Genomic DNA, 17,184 nt, shown 5'->3' with positions numbered 1-17,184 from the left:
GTTTGCTAAATATTTTCTCACGGTTCATGGTAATTTCCCATACGGCTATTTGAAAGCCGATTGTATACTTCGTCATCTTGTCTGTAAACACGCGCACGTAGCATTACAACAGACAACTGCACGGTTTATGGTAATCTTTCCATACTGTTTTCAAACAGCCAGATCTATACTTCATGGCTAATTTATAAATATATCCGTTGTGCTTGCATCAGCTTGCTGTTCTAGTACCAGCTACAAGGAGCAAGAAGAAAGTAAATGCTACTCTGAACGGTGAAGCACATATATAAATCACGATGCAGAACAAATGAGATTAAAATCACTGTAGCATGGATTAACGGTGGTGGAATAGAAATCACACCAGCAACATCAATCGATTTTTTTTTTGAGAAACACAGTACAACGCAGACGCTCACATACACGCGCATACACTCACCCCTATGAACGCACACACGCACACCCTACCTCTATGAGCACCTCCGAAAGACTGAGCCGGCAGATTGGATCTTGAAATTGACGAAGTCACCACAGACGCCTCGCTGTCGACGGGAACGTCGCCTCCCACTGAATGAATATTCCGCCTTTATGAGACACACATATGTCAAACCTGGGGTTTGAACTCTGGTGGGCTGGGGGTACAACCACCCTCCTAACCACCCAACCCGAGGTTGGTTCTCAACATCAATCGATTTCACCCATGCAAAAGTAACAAAACCACACCAGCAAAAAATCAACTCATATATCTCATGGTCCAAAACAAACGTTTAGAAATACAAACAATTACAAATATTAGTCCATAGTGAGTATATGATAAACAGATACATTTAGTTTACGAGAGAGGAAACTGTAAGGCATACACAGCTACCACAGGTGCTACAAAATATATTTGCTTACAATAATGTCAATGACAAAGTGTTTGACGTTACTATAGCAATAAGTTGTTCATCCGCTTTATTCAAGCATCAACGTCTTTGTAAGGAACAACCACTCCTGTAGTTCTTGATTAATTGGCGTCCGTGTTCATGAACCATTTCCGCCAAGTAACAACGGAAATGACATACAACCTGTCATATAGCTGGTCGAGTTGCCCGAAATAAGCATACCTCCACCTCTTCATGAAGAGAAGTCCACAAAACACCGTCCATGTGCCCACCACAAAACCAACAATTGATCCTAGAAGGAAATCCATTTGAAACAAAACATCTCCAGACCATCTTGCTGAATCTTCACTAGTTGGAGGATCTCTAGGAGAACCAGAACATTGCCTTGCAACCGGATCTCCACAAAGACCAGGATTACCAATGTACATAGAAGCTGGATCATCTGCCTTCAGGATGTCTAGTTGACGTCCTGAGGGTATTCTTCCTGACAGATTGTTGTATGACAAGTTTAGATAGCTTAAGTATGTCAAATTTGTCAAGCTCTGAGGAATTCCACCACCAAGTGTGTTCTTTGAGAGGTCAAGAGACTCCAGTGATCGAAGGTTGCCAATCTTATGTGGTATATTTCCACTCAACAAGTTTGATGATAAATTCAAATTTATGAGACCGGCAAGGGAGCTTATTTCATTTGGGATTTTACCGGTTAAACTGTTGCAAGATAAATCAAGGGTCATCAAATATAGAGTATTCTCCCTATACTCAAGAACTTGTCCCTTTATCACCACCGAGAAGCTATCACTATAAGATCCTATAATAGTGAATACAATCCCATCACCGTATACTTCTTCAAAAAGATTCTCAAAAGGATTTTCATAACTATCTGTAGCATTGCCAGTCAGACCTTTCAAGTTTTCTAGATATTGCGGTATGGCCCCAGAAAATTTATTATTGGATAGATCTAGAATACGTACAGCCTGGAGTGATGTTAATTCAATTGGAATATGACCAGAAAAGTTGTTCGATCTTAACCGTAGCATAACCAAACTAGGCATGGCTTCGCTAATCCATCTAGGTAAATCCCCAGTGAATTTGTTTTGAGCTAGATCGAGGAACATAAGACTTGCACAATGACGTAGAAACAAAGGAAAGCCACTTGAAAGACTGTTGTTGCGTAGAAGGAGTGTAGTGATTTTCAAACTGAAAGAACTCGTGGAATTAACTCTTGGAGAGTTGTTGTTAGATGGAATCCATTGTTCTACCTCTCTTCTACCACAATCAGGAAGTTCCTTTGAAAGCAGATTGTTTGAAAGATCCAAGACCCGCAGCTTTTGCAATCCGCAAATTGACGTTGGAATAGTACCGGTTATAGAATTGGAAAACAAAACTGCAACCTCTAATTGTGGAGCTCGGAAATTTTGCACAAATCCATTTAAGAAATTTCTGGATATGTCTAATACCTCAACTGTTCTTGATAACTTGGGTATCAAACCGGTCAATAAATTTGACTGCATTGAAAGCACAATCACTGACATGAACTCAAGACTGGGTGGTAACTTGCCGGTAAGTTGGTTCGACGATATGTCCAAAGAAGAAGCCTTGGAAAAGGTTGTCCAAAACCAATTGGGGATCCTACCAACTAGGCCTGTGTCCGAAATATCGAGTGTGTCAATTCCCTTCTGCCATCTAAGCCATTTAGGAAACTTGGGACCCAAATAACAAGATGAAAACCATGCCATTTCCAAGTTGAATGGAGGTACCCAGTGAGAGTCAATAACGAATTCCAAATTACTAGGAGACAGGTCAATGTTTTTTAAATTCACCAAACCAGCAAAATGATCTTCTGATATCACACCACTCAAGTTGTTGTTTGAAAGGAATAAGTCAGTTAACTTTGTAAGCACGCCAATCTCCACGGGCAATGAACCACTCAAGTTGTTGCTTGAAAGGTCTAAGTAAGTCAACTTTGTAAGCATGCCAATCTCCGTAGGCAATGAACCACTCAAGTTGTTGTTTGAAAGGTCGATGTAACTCAAATTTGTTAGCATACCAATCTCCATGGGCACTGAACCGCTCAACTGGTTGTCACTAACCACAAGCATGCTTAAGCTACTTAGATTTGACACAAACTGTAATGTCATGCCAGAGATGTTGGCATATGCCAGAATCAGCACTTGCAAATTCTTCCATGAACAGCTGGGTATACTGTCTATCACCTCTCTTATGTCCCCGCTGATGTTGTTGCCGCTGAGATCTAGAGAGATTAGATTGCACATATTTTGCAGTGTTCCTGGCATCATCCCGTTGATATTGTTATCTGATATATCAAAGTTCTCTAACAAGGTCAAGTTTCCCAACTCGTCAGGAAACGTTCCTGATAAATCACATCCCTCTAAGTTTAGACTCTTGAGGCTAATTAAATCCCAGAACCAATTGGGTGCAGCCAGACTGTTTAAAGGGTTACCAGATAAGTCAAGCTTCTCAAGAACTGTAAGGTTGTGGTGTAGAAGTGATGACGGTGCATTAGTCATATTAAGGCTGCAATAATTGAGAACCAGTACACCCAAATTGGGAAGGGCGTTGACCGCATGGAACCAGTCATCGACTCTGCTGAGGTTGACAGAGGCCATATTAAGATGCTCTAGCGACTGGAGACGTGCTAACCACGATATGTCCTTTGAGTATAGATGATTGGGGCTGTACCCATTTCCTATGTCAAGTTGTACCAGTTTGGAGAGGTTGCCTAGCTGAGGAGGTATTATACCATTGAAACCCATGTTGGAGAGGTTGAGATACGTCAAACTCTGGAGAGAGCCCAGAAATCCCGGCATAGCCATTGCACCTCCGAGAGCAGTATTCATGCTGAGATCTAGATACCTGAGACGTCTCAGAGCAAGCAACGACAGAGATACCTTTCCGCGCAGCGAGACGATCTCAGGGTTGCGGAGGTCGAGCATGACGACGTGGCCTGTCCTGCCGCTGCAAGTGACGCCGCTCCAGAGGCAGCAGTCATGATGTCCTTGCCGCCACGAGACAAGGCGATTCGCCGGGTCCCTCGTGATGCCAGCCTTGAAGGAGAGCAGCGCGGCCCTCTCGGCCGGGATGCAGCTTCCGTTGGATGTTTCTCTCGCGCTGCCGACGGAGGAGGCTGTAGCTAGGATGAGTAGGAAGAGGAAGCTCACCGCAGCCATGGCGTTGTGCTGGGATAGTAGGCTTGTGCGCGCAGGGTATGGAGGGGATGCCCAACGAGCACATGATGGACTGTGAGTTTGTACCGAGTGATGAACTGTCAAAAGGAGAAATTATGGATGCCGTGTCGTGTGGGTGGGGGGCTATTGGCTAACACATATTTGGATGGGTCACGCTCGTATTTTTGGGCCAATCGTGCCTTTCACTGTCTCTTGTTGACTGAGAAGACGTTGATCAACGTGATGTCCTGATCGCCGAGGGCCTCTGACTCGCACAAACGCATAAGAAAACCTTGGAATAGGAAAGAACTCGGAAATATGCTAGAGTCTGCGCCGTATATTGTCGTCACGCACAAACGCATAAGAAAGCTTGAGGTGGGTCACGCACTAGCTGAGATGGGCATGTGTGACTGGCTGCCAATCGCGCTCTTGTTGACTGGCCTGGAACTGGAAGACGCCAGTATATCACTCGCACCTTTTTCCACCAGTACGTCAGTTAGAAATAATTCACAGGAGATGGTGCAATTGTACAACATAACATAAATCAACAGACAGTGGAAAACTTGCCCGGCCGGAGATGGTGTGCAGCACCACACGGCCAAGTCCTGGAGCTTCACCCACCTGCGCGGGAGCTCGGTGAGGTTCTGAACCTGCCATCATACCCGCCGCGGAGGGCCAACTTACCGAGCACCTCGTCCTACCACATGGAACCCGGCCGGTGGATGCATACGTCGGTCAAACGAGCGCACGAGATCGGCAAGGAGATTGCCGCACGTTCGTTAATTTCGTAGCGCGCATGGCCTCGGCTTCTTTTTCCGTTTGCAATGAATTATGTCGAGATGGGGTTTGGATGCTCCAGTTTGTCACCTAGGACGCGTTTGGTAGTCTGCATCAATTTATTGCACCACTAGCATAGTAGGAAGAAAGTTTCTACGAGTCGCAGACGAGCCACGGGCCATAAAAATCACGTTATTTGGTGGTCTGCACAGAGTTTTTTTTTTTTTTGGCTCCGTGGAGATTTGGCTCAGAACGACGCCCTCTGTTGTTTAGTTCCAACCAAAAAACCGTTTCTGCTTACCTCTTCCCTTCAGTGGTGAGGTTACCAGCGATCAACAGCACAAGCAAGAACACAGTCGCAGTTCAAGCATACTTATCACTGATCCTAGACGACACAAGTTGACGACACACCATTGTTCAGACACGGTCATAGTTCAGGACACAACAGAGACGATCATAGTTCAGCACACGACACAAACATCAACTAGACACGACATGGTAGCAGCTACACAACCTGGTAAGCTTCAGACATGATTTTCGAAGACGACACACTTGGTGGCATCGCCATCACCTCAGTGCAGGTGTGGTCGAAGATGACCACACTGTACTCGAAGGAGGACACCTTCTTGAAGATGAGGAACTGACCTACCTTCAGCTGATGGGCGATGGCGAAGCCCGCCCACCCCCGGTCGATGTATGCGTCATCGCCTTCTCTCATCATAGTCCCGGAGCTTCACCCACCTGCGGGAGCTCGGTGAGGTTCTGAACCTGCCATCATACCCGCCGCGGCGGGCCAACTTATCGAGCACCTCGTCCTACCACATGGAACCCGGCCGGTGGATGCATACGTCGGTCAAACGAGCGCACGAGAGCAGGAGATTGCCGCACGTTCGTTCATTTCGTAGCGCGCATGGCCTGGGCTTCTTTTTCCGTTTGCAATGAATTATGTCGAGATGGGGTTTGGATGCTCCAGTTTGTGACCTAGGACGTGTTTGGTAGTCGGGGACTGCTTTATACCGACCTGGTCGCTGGAAGGCGAGGTGCCGCACACCCCCTTGCGTTTTGGGCCTGGCCCATAATCTTGGTTCCACCTGTTTCTGCTCCCTCCTGAACAGTTACTGTTTCTGAAAATTTTGTTTAAAATTTTCTGTCTACAGATTTTAAAAATCGTTCAAAATTTATTTGTTCAAAATTCAAAATTATTACAAAATTTGGAAATTCGTGCAAGATTAAATTTTTTTCAAATTTCAAAAATCGTTCGAAATTTATTTGTTCAAAATTCAAAATTCTTCCAAAATTTGGAAATTCGTGCAAGATTAAAATTTTGTTCAAATTTAGAAATTCATTCAAATTTTTAAAAAGTTCAAAACTTAAAATTTGTTCAAATTTCAAAATTCATTCAAGATTAAAAATTTGTTCAAATTTATCAAAACATGAAATTTGAAAACCGTTCAAATTCGAAATCTGTTCAAAATATAAACAAAACCGAAAACAGAAAACAGAAAAGAAAAACAGAAAAAAGAACCAAAAAAAAGAAAAGAAAAAAACCGAACTACTACAGGCTAAACAGAAGCAAATGGGCCTGGCCCGAACCCGACCAGGGGGTGTGCGGTGGTTGGTAGCCACCGACCTGGTCAGTGTATAAGTTTTGCCTTGGTAGTCTGCATCAATTTGCTGCACCACTGGCGCAGTAGGAAGAAGGTTCCTGCGCGTCGCAGACGAGCCACGGGCCATAAAAACCACGTTATTTGGTGACCTGCACAGAGTTTTTTTTGGCTCCGTGGAGATTTGGGCTCTGCCTTTTGGTAGGTCGGTTTAGTTGCAACCAAAAATCCGCTTCTGCTTACCTCTTTCCTTCAGTGGTGACGTTACCAGCGATCAACAACACAAGCAAGAACACAGTCACAGTTCAAGCAAACTTAGCACTGATCCTAGATGACACAAGTTGACGACACACCATTGTTCAGACACGGTCATAGTTCAGGACACAATAGAGACGATCATAGTTCAGCACACGACACAAACATCAACTAGACACGACATGGTAGCAGCTACACAGAACCTGGTAAGCTTCAGACATGATTTCCGAAGACGACACACCTGGTGGCATCGCCATCACCTCAGTGCAGGTGTGGTCGAAGATGACCACACTGTACTCGAAGGAGGACACCTTCTTGAAGATGAGGAACTGACCTACCTTCAGCTGATGGGCGATGGCGAAGCCCGCCCACCCCTGGTCGATGTATGCGTCATCGCCTTCTCTCATCATAGTCATCCTTCAGTTGCAGCCAGTGTTGGTCTTCACGATGATGTTCGAAGGGATTCTCCGAACCACGTGAGGAAATCTTGAGGGATCAGGAGCCGGCAGAAGGTGGGCCTGAAAATGATGCGCAGGAACTGGTCCGGCCCTACGTCGTCCTGGAAGTGGCCGACGTTAGCCGCCCTTCCCTTTTTTGATGGTTCCGCATCGAGGGTCTCATACATGGAAAGCAATGTAGCATAAGCCTCATACCATGAGGACATATGGAGGAGATGTTTGATCAGAACCAATGGCATGGTCATTTTCAGTCATGCCATAGGTTCTGATCAATCATCTCCTCACACTATGATCCTCGGTTATAATCATCAGCCTAGTTCAATCAGAAACAACACAATCTAGAACAAACTAGCACGACTCATCTTAATTTTCCGCACAACAATCAGAACATGCTAAACCCCAGTACAAAAAAATCATTCCCCTCTTTGCATGCATAGTAAAATCTGACAGTTTCAACAATCCACCATCCGATCTAGGAAGGATCTACCAGGATTGGAGATTAGAGTAATAGATCTAAGAAAACCGAGATGTGAACACCAAGACCTCGACAAGAACATCAACCAATGGCGACGAACACCTTGCAAACATCAATCCGAACCCTATCCTAATGGAAACCCTAGCAGATCTAATATGCATGTCGTGGCAAATGCCCGAGAATAGCATGTTCTGGCACAACAAGTAAGAAGGTGACAAGAAGAGGTCGTTACCGCCATTGTTCCGGCCGAGGACGAGTTCGCGGCCGAACTCGAGATGCCGATGAAGACTGCGGAGCAGGTTGCAGCCGATGTCGCGGTGCTGCTCGCTGACGTCTCCTCCTCCTCCCGTACCGGTGCTCCTTCTTGCGGCGGTCCGGCGGATTGGTCGGCGAGAGGGGAACTGCCTGGTGATGTGACAGTTTGGGGGTGAGAGTGCGGTCGCGAGGCGTGCGCGGCTACGCGCAAGGCCTCGCCGTCGCCGAGGTGAAGCACGTGCACCGGCGCGCATCGTGCTCCACCTCGAACCACAAGTCCCAGTTGGGACTTGTGTCGCCGTAGGCGGGGTGCTCCCGGAGGTCCACCGGCAGCTGCGCGGGGCGCCTCCGGATCTCCGCCATGCGGGCGCGGCCAGAGCCCGAGATCGGCGGCACCGGAACCCGATCCGGGCTTAGGTTTCAGCTGTGGGGGAGGTGCACGTCGCCCACGGCATTGGGACGCCGGCATTCCAGAACATCTGCGCCACCGCTACGGTGATGTAGATCCGATCGCGGATGGGAGGTGCCGGCGGCCCCATCTCGAACGCCGCCGGTGCGGTTCGCCGGCTGCTGCCGGCCTCGTGGTCGTTGGCGGACGGCGCGAACTCCCGCTTCGGGGCCATGGTGGCGCGGAAGCTCGAGCTCGTGCGTGCGTGCGGCCGGAGTGGAGAGTGAGGACTGGATAGGGACAGTCCCCCTCCCCAGTCCACATTTAATAGGACTGGGGCACCGACAGCTGGGTCAGTCACGCAAACCTGACCCAGATTTGAGCTGGGTTTGGATCGTCCCGGACACCCAAGCCATCCGGTTGAACCCATCCGGACGCGCAGGCGCGGGATGGGTCGCCGGCGTTGGAGATGCCCGTCCGTGCGCAACATCTTCCTTGCGTATCTTCGTCCGGCAATGGGTTTCGAGCAACAATACAACTTACCGACTGTAATTGTAAAACCATGTAGTGTGGTGCACGAAAAGGGAATAATGGCCATCGATTCGGCGCGAAAACATGTCTTTGATGCTAGCACGTACACAACGAGTGTGCATTTGCAGCCCTTTGACCAGCACGACTTGGTGGGGCATTAGTACTACTCTAAATGGTGAAGATCAGTCGTAGATCACGGCATCACGGTGTAGCAAAAATGAGATTAACAGTAGTGCAGCATGGATTAACAGTTCTAAACTCAGGCGAACTGAAAACACACCAGCAACATAAAAACCGATTTCATAAATGTAATAGAAACACACCAGCGAAATCAACTCATATATCTCATGGTCCAAAACAACCATTTAGGAATACACATATTCAAATAATTCCAAATATTAGTCCACGACGGGCATGTGACAAACAGATAAATCATCTTATGAGGGCAATAAGACATGCATAACTAGTACCGGTGCTACATAAATATATTTGCTTACAATACTCTGAATTTTTTCGAAAATGTACAATACTCTGAATGAGAAATTTCACAATACATATATCAATAAGTTCTTCATTGATCCTCTTTATTAAAAAATAGCAGCATCTTATGTATAGAGCGATACACGGCTGGGATCACTTTCCCCCACCTCTCCTCTCCCCCTCCTACAGTAACTGACCTCCTCTCCCTTCTGTCCGGGCCAGACCGAAGCCATTCTCGGCGGCGCCGGCGTCGGAGAATGGTGGAGACGAGGCGCCGGTCTTTCTCCTGTAGATAGTATGGTTAGTTTTCTCTCTCTTTCGTTTGTGGGGCTTCTGCCCGGTAGTAGGAGCGATGCTCCGGATCTTGGCCGCCAGATCCGTGGCCTAGGGCTGCTGCCTTCTCTCCTTGAGCTCCTCTGGTCGGAGCTGAGTGAGTGGAGTGTTAAACATATATTTGTATTAGTTGTTTATTCCTGTTTTAGTCTATCGTATATGGAGTAGTACTCCAATACGTGTAGGACTCTTCCTGTACAAGGTTTGATGGGCTTTACATCCTATATTAACATGGAACCGATGCCCAGGAGGGTACGTCGTTAAACCCTAGAATCATTATCGCTAATAATAATATAGTATCAGAGCGGCTCTTCCTCGACATCGCTGCCTGATCGCCGCCGCCGCCATTTCCTGGCTGCCGCCGCCGTCCCAAAACCAAAACACGCCGCCGCAGAGTTCTCCTGCCGCCGCCTCTACAACCCAAAACCAAACACCCAACAAACAGACAACCGCCGCCGCCACAGACACTGCCCCCGCCGCGCCTTCCAACAAAACAGACAACCGCCACTGCCGCAAACACTGCCGCCGCGCCTTCCAACAAAATAGACAACCGCCGCCGCCGCATATTCTGCTGTCGCCGCCTCTCAGATCATAACCAGCCGTCGTCTCCACTGCTTCTGAAATCAACAAACCCTAGATGGGTTCCTCATCAGCCTCGTCTGTCTCCTCCTTGGCTGCTGCCCTTGGTGCCCCCCCCCCCCCCCCCCCCCCGCACAACTCCTCACTCGCGACAATGCCTTGATCTGGAAAGCTCTTGTCGTTCCGGCACTTCGCGGTGCCCGTGTTCTCAAGCTAGTTGAAGGAGAGGACAAGGCCCCTGCAGAAACTCTTGAAGTTGTCACTGATGGCGTCAAGAGTGAAGTTGACAATCCTGCCTATGATACATGGATAGCCCGTGATCAGCAAGTTCTTCGCTATCTCCTCAACTGTCTGTCACCTGACATGCTCTCCCATGTCCTCGGGCTTGAGACCTCCGTCGAGGTATGGAAAACAATTAACTCCCTCACCACGTCTCAGTCAAAAGCTAGGGCTCAACATCTCCGCTCTGCCCTCAACGACACGAAGAAGGGAAATATATCTGCTGAAAAATACTTTGCCAAAATGAAGGTTCTTGCATCGGAGCTGGCTGCTGTGGGCAAGCCGCTTGATGATGACGAGTTGATCTGGTACATGCTCCATGGACTTGGCGAAGACTACAACAACCTGAAGACGGCTATTCGTGCAAATCCATCAACCACGTTGACAAATCTCTACAGTCAGCTTCAGTCTTTTGATCAGATGCACAAGCTTGGAGATTCAATGGCGGAAGAATTTGTCTCCTCTGCCAACATGGTTCGTCGCAACTCTGACCGCCCGCCATCTTACAGTTCTCGCCAGGATGATCATCGCCGTGATGACAACCGTGACCGCCGTGATGATCAGCGCCCTCGCTATGATGACAGGCGTCCTCGTTACGATGACCGGCCCAAGCGCCGGGATGGCCCAAGAGATGCACGTCGCGATGATGGGCGCCGCCGTGACATAATTCCAACTCCCTTTGTTGATGTGGAGTGTCAGATCTGCAAAAAGCATGGCCATCCCGCCGAGGTGTGCTGGTGGAGGTTTCAGCGTGACAAGCGCAACGGTGGTGGTCGCCGAGATGATCAAGACAACAAGGGTGAAAATATAGCATCTTATGGTGTGGACACCAACTGGTATTCTGATACTGGCGCTACAAACCACATCACAAGCGAACTGAGCAAACTGTCTACTCAGGAGAAGTACACAGGACGTGATCATGTGCACACAGCTGATGGCAACGGTATGGAAATAAGTCATATTGGTCATTCTCTATTGCTTACTCCCCATAGTTCCTTTCATCTTAAAGACATTCTTCATGTTCCTAGTGCATCTAAAAACCTTATGTCTGTCCATAGATTCACACTTGATAACCATGTATTCATTGAGTTTCATCCTTTTTTTCTTTTTGATTAAGGATCTGGCCACCGGGAGCACTCTCTTTAAAGGTCCATGCTGTGATGGTCTATACCCACTAGTACCACTATCAAATGGATCCTCCAAGCAAGCCTTCATTACAATAAAGCCAAGTTCATCTACATGGCATCGCCGCCTAGGACATCCATCCTCCTTCGTGGTGCAGCAAGTTCTTAGAAAGCATAGAATTTCTTTTTCTCCTGAAATAAACCCATACATCTGTGATTCTTGTCAACTAGCTAAGAGTCATCAATTACCATATCCTGTCTCTACTAGTGTTTCCACTGTTCCATTGGAACAAGTGTTCTCTGATGTATGGGGCCCAGCACCACTATCTGTTGGAAACCATTCATATTATGTAAGCTTTATTGATGATTTCAGCAAATTTACTTGGATTTATTTGCTTAAAAAGAAGTTTGATGTCTATCAAGTCTTTCTTAATTTCCAACAGTTAGTCGAGCGCAAGTTTGATAGGAAAATTGTTACTATGCAAACTGACCGGGGTGGTGAGTATGAGAAGCTCCATTGTTTCTTTCAAAAAATTGGCATTACTCATCATGTCTCATGTCCACATGCTCATCAACAAAATGGCTCCGTGATGGCGTGTAAGACACACGTCCGTTGGGAACCCCAAGAGGAAGGTGTGATGCGCACAGCAGCAAGTTTTCCCTCAGTAAGAAACCAAGGTTATCGAACCAGTAGGAGTTAAGGAACACGTGAAGGTTCTTGGTGGCGGAGTGTAGTGCGGCGCAACACCAGGGATTCCGGCGCCAACGTGGAACCTGCACAACACAATCAAAGTACTTTGCCCCAACGTAACAGTGAGGTTGTCAATCTCACCGGCTTGCTGTAAACAAAGGATTAGATGTATAGTGTGGATGATGATGATTGTTTGCGAAGAACAGTAAAGAACAATTGCAGTAGATTGTATTTCAGATGTAAAGAATTGTACCGGGGTCCACAGTTCACTAGTGGTGTCTCTCCCATAAGATAAACACATGTTGGGTGAACAAATTACAGTTGGGCAATTGACAAATAAAGAAGGCATAACAATGCACATACATATATCATGATGAGTACTATGAGATTTAATCGAGGCATTACGACAAAGTACATAGACCGCTATCCAAGCATGCATCTATGCCTAAAAAGTCCACTTTCATGTTATCATCCGAACCCCTTCCAAGTATTAAGTTGCAAACAACAGACAATTGCATTAAGTATGGTGCGTAATGTAATCAACACAAATATCCTTAGACAAAGCATCGATGTTTTATCCCTAGTGGCAACAAGCACATCCACAACCTTAGAACTTTCTCATCACTCGTCCTGCATTTAATGGAGGCATGAACCCACTATCGAGCATAAATACTCCCTCTTGGAGTTACAAGTATCAACTTGGCCGAGCCTCTACTAGCAACGGAGAGCATGCAAGAACATAAACAACATATATGATACATTGATAATCAACTTGACATAGTATTCAATATTCATCGGATCCCAACAAACACAACATGTAGGATTACAAATAGATGATCTTGATCATGATAGGCAGCTCACAGGATCTAACATGATAGCACAATGAGGAGAAGACAACCATCTAGCTACTGCTATGGACCCATAGTCCAGGGGTGGACTACTCACACATCGATCCGGAGGCGATCATGGCGATGAAGAGACCTCCGGGAGATGATTCCCCTCTCCGGCAGGGTGCCGGAGGCGATCTCCTGAATCCCCCGAGATGGGATTGGCGGCGGCGTCTCCGGAAGGTTTTCCGTATCGTGGCTCTCGGTACTGGGGGTTTCGCGACGAAGGCTTTAAGTAGGCGGAAGGGCAGGTCAGGAGGCGTCACGGGGGCCCCACACGCTAGGGCTGCGCGGGCCCCCTCTAGGCCGCGCCGCCCTAGTGTGGCGGGCCCCCGTGGCCCCACTTCGTATCTCCTCCGGTCTTCTGGAAGCTTCGTGGAAAAATAGGCCCCTGGGCGTTCATTTCATCCAATTCCGAGAATATTTCCTTACTAGGATTTCTGAAACCAAAAACAGCAGAAAACAAAGAATCGGCTCTTCGGCATCTCGTCAATAGGTTAGTGCCGTAAAATGCATAATAATGACATATAATGTGTATAAAATATGTGAGTATCATCATAAAAGTAGCATGGAACATAAGAAATTATAGATACGTTTGGGACGTATCAAGCATCTCCAAGCTTAGTTCCTACTCGCCCTCGAGTAGGTAAACGATAACAAAGATAATTTCTGAAGTGACATGCTATCATAATCTTGATCATACTATTGTAAAGCATATGAGATGAATGCAGCGATTCGAAGCAATGATGAAGATAATGAGTAAACAAATGAATCATATAGCAAAGACTTTTCATGAATAATACTTTCAAGACAAGCATCAATAAGACTTGCATAAGAGTTACTCATAAAGCAATAAATTCAAAGTAAAGGCATTGAAGCAACACAAAGGAAGATATAAGTTTCAGCGGTTGATTTCAACTTCAACATATTTATCTCATAGATAATTGTCAACACAAAGTAATATAACAAGTGCAATAAGTAAACATGTAAGAATCAATGCACGGTTGACACAAGTGTTTGCTTCTAAGATAGAAAGAAGTAGGTAAACTGACTCAACAAAAAAGTAGAAGAAAGGCCCTTCGCAGAGGGAAGCATTGATTACTATATTTATGCTAGAGCTTTTATTTTGAAAACAAGAAACAATTTTGTCAACGGTAGTAATAAAGAATATGTGTTATGTATAAGACATCCTATAAGTTGCAAGCCTCATGCATAGTATACCAATAGTGCTCGCACCTTGTCCTAATTAGTTTGGATTAACATGGATTATCATAGCATAGCATATGTTTCAACCAAGTGTCACAAATAGGTACCTCTATGCCGCCTGTACAAAGGTCTAAGGAGAAAGTTCGCATTGGATTTCTCGCTTTTGATTATTCTCAACTTAGACATCCATACCGGGACAACATAGACAACAGATAATGGACTCCTCTTTAATGCATAAGCATTCAACAACAGTTAATATTCTCATAAGAGATTGAGGATTGATTGTCCAAACTGTAACTTCCACCATGAATCATGGCTTTAGTTAGCGGCCCAATGTTCTTCTCCAACAATATGCATACTCAAACCATATGATCATGAAAATCGCCCTTACTTCAGACAAGACGAACATGCATAACAACTCACATGATATTGAACAAAGGTAAAAGTTGATGGCGTCCCCAGAAACATGGTTACCGCTCAACAAGCAACTTATTAAGAAATAAGACACATAAGTACATATTCTTCACCACAATAGTTTTTAAGGCTATTTTTCCCATGAGCTATATATTGCAAAGACAAAGGATAGAATTTTAAAGGCAGCACTCAAGTAATATACTTTGGAATGGCAGAGAAATACCATGTGGTAGGTAGGTATGGTGGACACAAATGACATGGTTATTGGCTCAAGGATTTGGATGCACGAGAAGAATTCCTCTCAATACAAGGCTAGGCTAGCAAGGTTGTTTGAAGCAAACTCCAGTATAAAATGGTGCAGCGAGACTCACATATGAACATATTGTAAGTATTATAAGACTTTACATCGTCTCCTTGTTATTCAAACACCTTAACCAGAAAATATCTAGACTCTAGAGACCAATCATGCAAACCAAATTTTAACAAGCTCTATGTAGTTCTTCATTAATGGGTACAAAGTACATGATGCAAGAGCTTAAACATGATCTATATGAGCACAACAATTGCCAAGTATCTCATTATTCAAGACATTATACCATTTACCACATGCAGCCTTTTCTGTTTCCAACCATATAACAATGAATGAAGTAGTTCAACTTTCGCAATGAACATTAACGATAAAGCTAACAACATATGTGTTCATACGAAACAGCGGATCGTGTCTCTCTCCCAAACAAAGAATGCTAGGATCCGATTTTATTCAAACAAAAACAAAACAAAAACAAACAGACGCTCCAAGTAAAGCACATAAGATGTGACAGAATAAAAATATAGTTTCACTAGAGGAGACCTGATAAGTTGTCGATGAAGAAGGGATGCCTTGGGCATCCCCAAGCTTAGATGCTTGAGACTTCTTAAAATATGCAGGGATGAACCACGGGGGCATCTCCAAGCTTAGACTTTTCACTCTTCTTGATCATATTGTATCATCCTCCTCTCTTGACCCTTGAAAACTTCCTCCACACCAAACTCAAAACAAACTCATTAGATGGTCAGTGCATAATTCATATATTCAGAGGTGACATAATCATTCTTAACACTTCTGGACATTGCACAAAGCTACTGAAAGTTAATGGACCAAAGAAATCCATCAAACATAGCAAAACGGGCAATGCGAAATAAAAGGCAGAATCTGTCAAAACAGAACAGTCCGTAAAGACGAATTTTTTAGAGGCACCAGACTTGCTCAGATGAAAATACCCAAATTGAATGAAAGTTGCGTACATATCTGAGGATCACACACGTAAATTGGCAGATTTTTATAAATTTTCTACAGCATGGGCGGCTCAATTTCGTGACAGCAAGAAATCTATTCCTGCGCAGTAATCCAAATCTAGTATTGACTTTACTATCAAAGACTTTATTTGGCACAACAATGCAATAAAATAAAGATAAGGAGAGGTTGCTACAATAGTAAAAACTTCCAAGACTCAAATATAAAACAAAGTGCATAAGTAAAATAATGGGTTGTCTCCCATAAGCGCTTTTCTTTAACGCCTTTCAGCTAGGCGCGGAAAGTGTGAATCAAGTATTATCAAGAGATGAAGCATCAACATCATAATTTGTTCTAATAATAGAATCATAAGGTAACTTCATTCTCTTTCTAGGGAAGTGTTCCATACCTTTCTTGAGAGGAAATTGATATTTAATATTACCTTCCTTCATATCAATGGTAGCACCAACAGTTCAAGAAAAGGTCTTCCCAATATAATGGGACAAGATGCATTGCATTCAATATCCAAGACAACAAAATCAACGGGGACAAGGTTATTGTTAACCATAATACGAACATTATCAATCCTCCCCAAAGGTTTCTTTATAACATTATCAGCAAGATTAACATCCAAATAACAATTTTTCAATGGTGGCAAGTCAAGCATATCATAGATTTTCTTAGGCATAACAGAAATACTTGCACCAAGATCACATAAAGCATTACAATCAAAATCATTGACCCTCATCTTAATGATGGGCTCCCAACCATCTTCTAACTTCCTAGGAATAGAAGTTTCAAGTTTTAGTTTCTCCTCTCTAGCTTTTGTGAGAGCATTTGTAATATGTTTTGTAAAGGCCAAATTTATAGCACTAGCATTGGGACTTTTAGCAAGTTTTTGTAAGAACTTTATAACTTCAGAGATGTGACAATCATCAAAATCTAAACCATTATGATCTACACCAATGGGATCATTGTCCCCAATATTTTGAAAAATTTCAGCTGTTTTATCACAAACGGTTTCAAGTAGCTTTTAGCAGCTTCGAGCAATTTTGCACGCTTTGCAGTAGGAGTAGAAACATTGCCAACACCAATTATTTTACCATTGATAG

The 17,184-nt window shown here is 44.9% G+C and overlaps 1 protein-coding gene across 1 annotated transcript; it reads right to left on the bottom strand.

Annotated features, from left to right (window-relative positions):
- Positions 1-737: 737 nt before the first annotated feature.
- LOC124649906 (receptor-like protein EIX1) lies at positions 738-4,066 on the bottom strand. The gene has a single exon (XM_047189476.1). It carries the CDS (start codon positions 4,064-4,066, stop codon positions 1,001-1,003), a length of 3,066 nt encoding a protein of 1,021 aa, XP_047045432.1. The 3' UTR covers positions 738-1,000.
- Positions 4,067-17,184: the final 13,118 nt, after the last annotated feature.

Source organism: Lolium rigidum, chromosome 4 (genome assembly GCF_022539505.1).
Source record: "Lolium rigidum isolate FL_2022 chromosome 4, APGP_CSIRO_Lrig_0.1, whole genome shotgun sequence".
Classification (NCBI taxonomy): domain Eukaryota; kingdom Viridiplantae; phylum Streptophyta; class Magnoliopsida; order Poales; family Poaceae; genus Lolium; species Lolium rigidum.
This window is presented reverse-complemented; position numbering and strand designations above follow the sequence as displayed.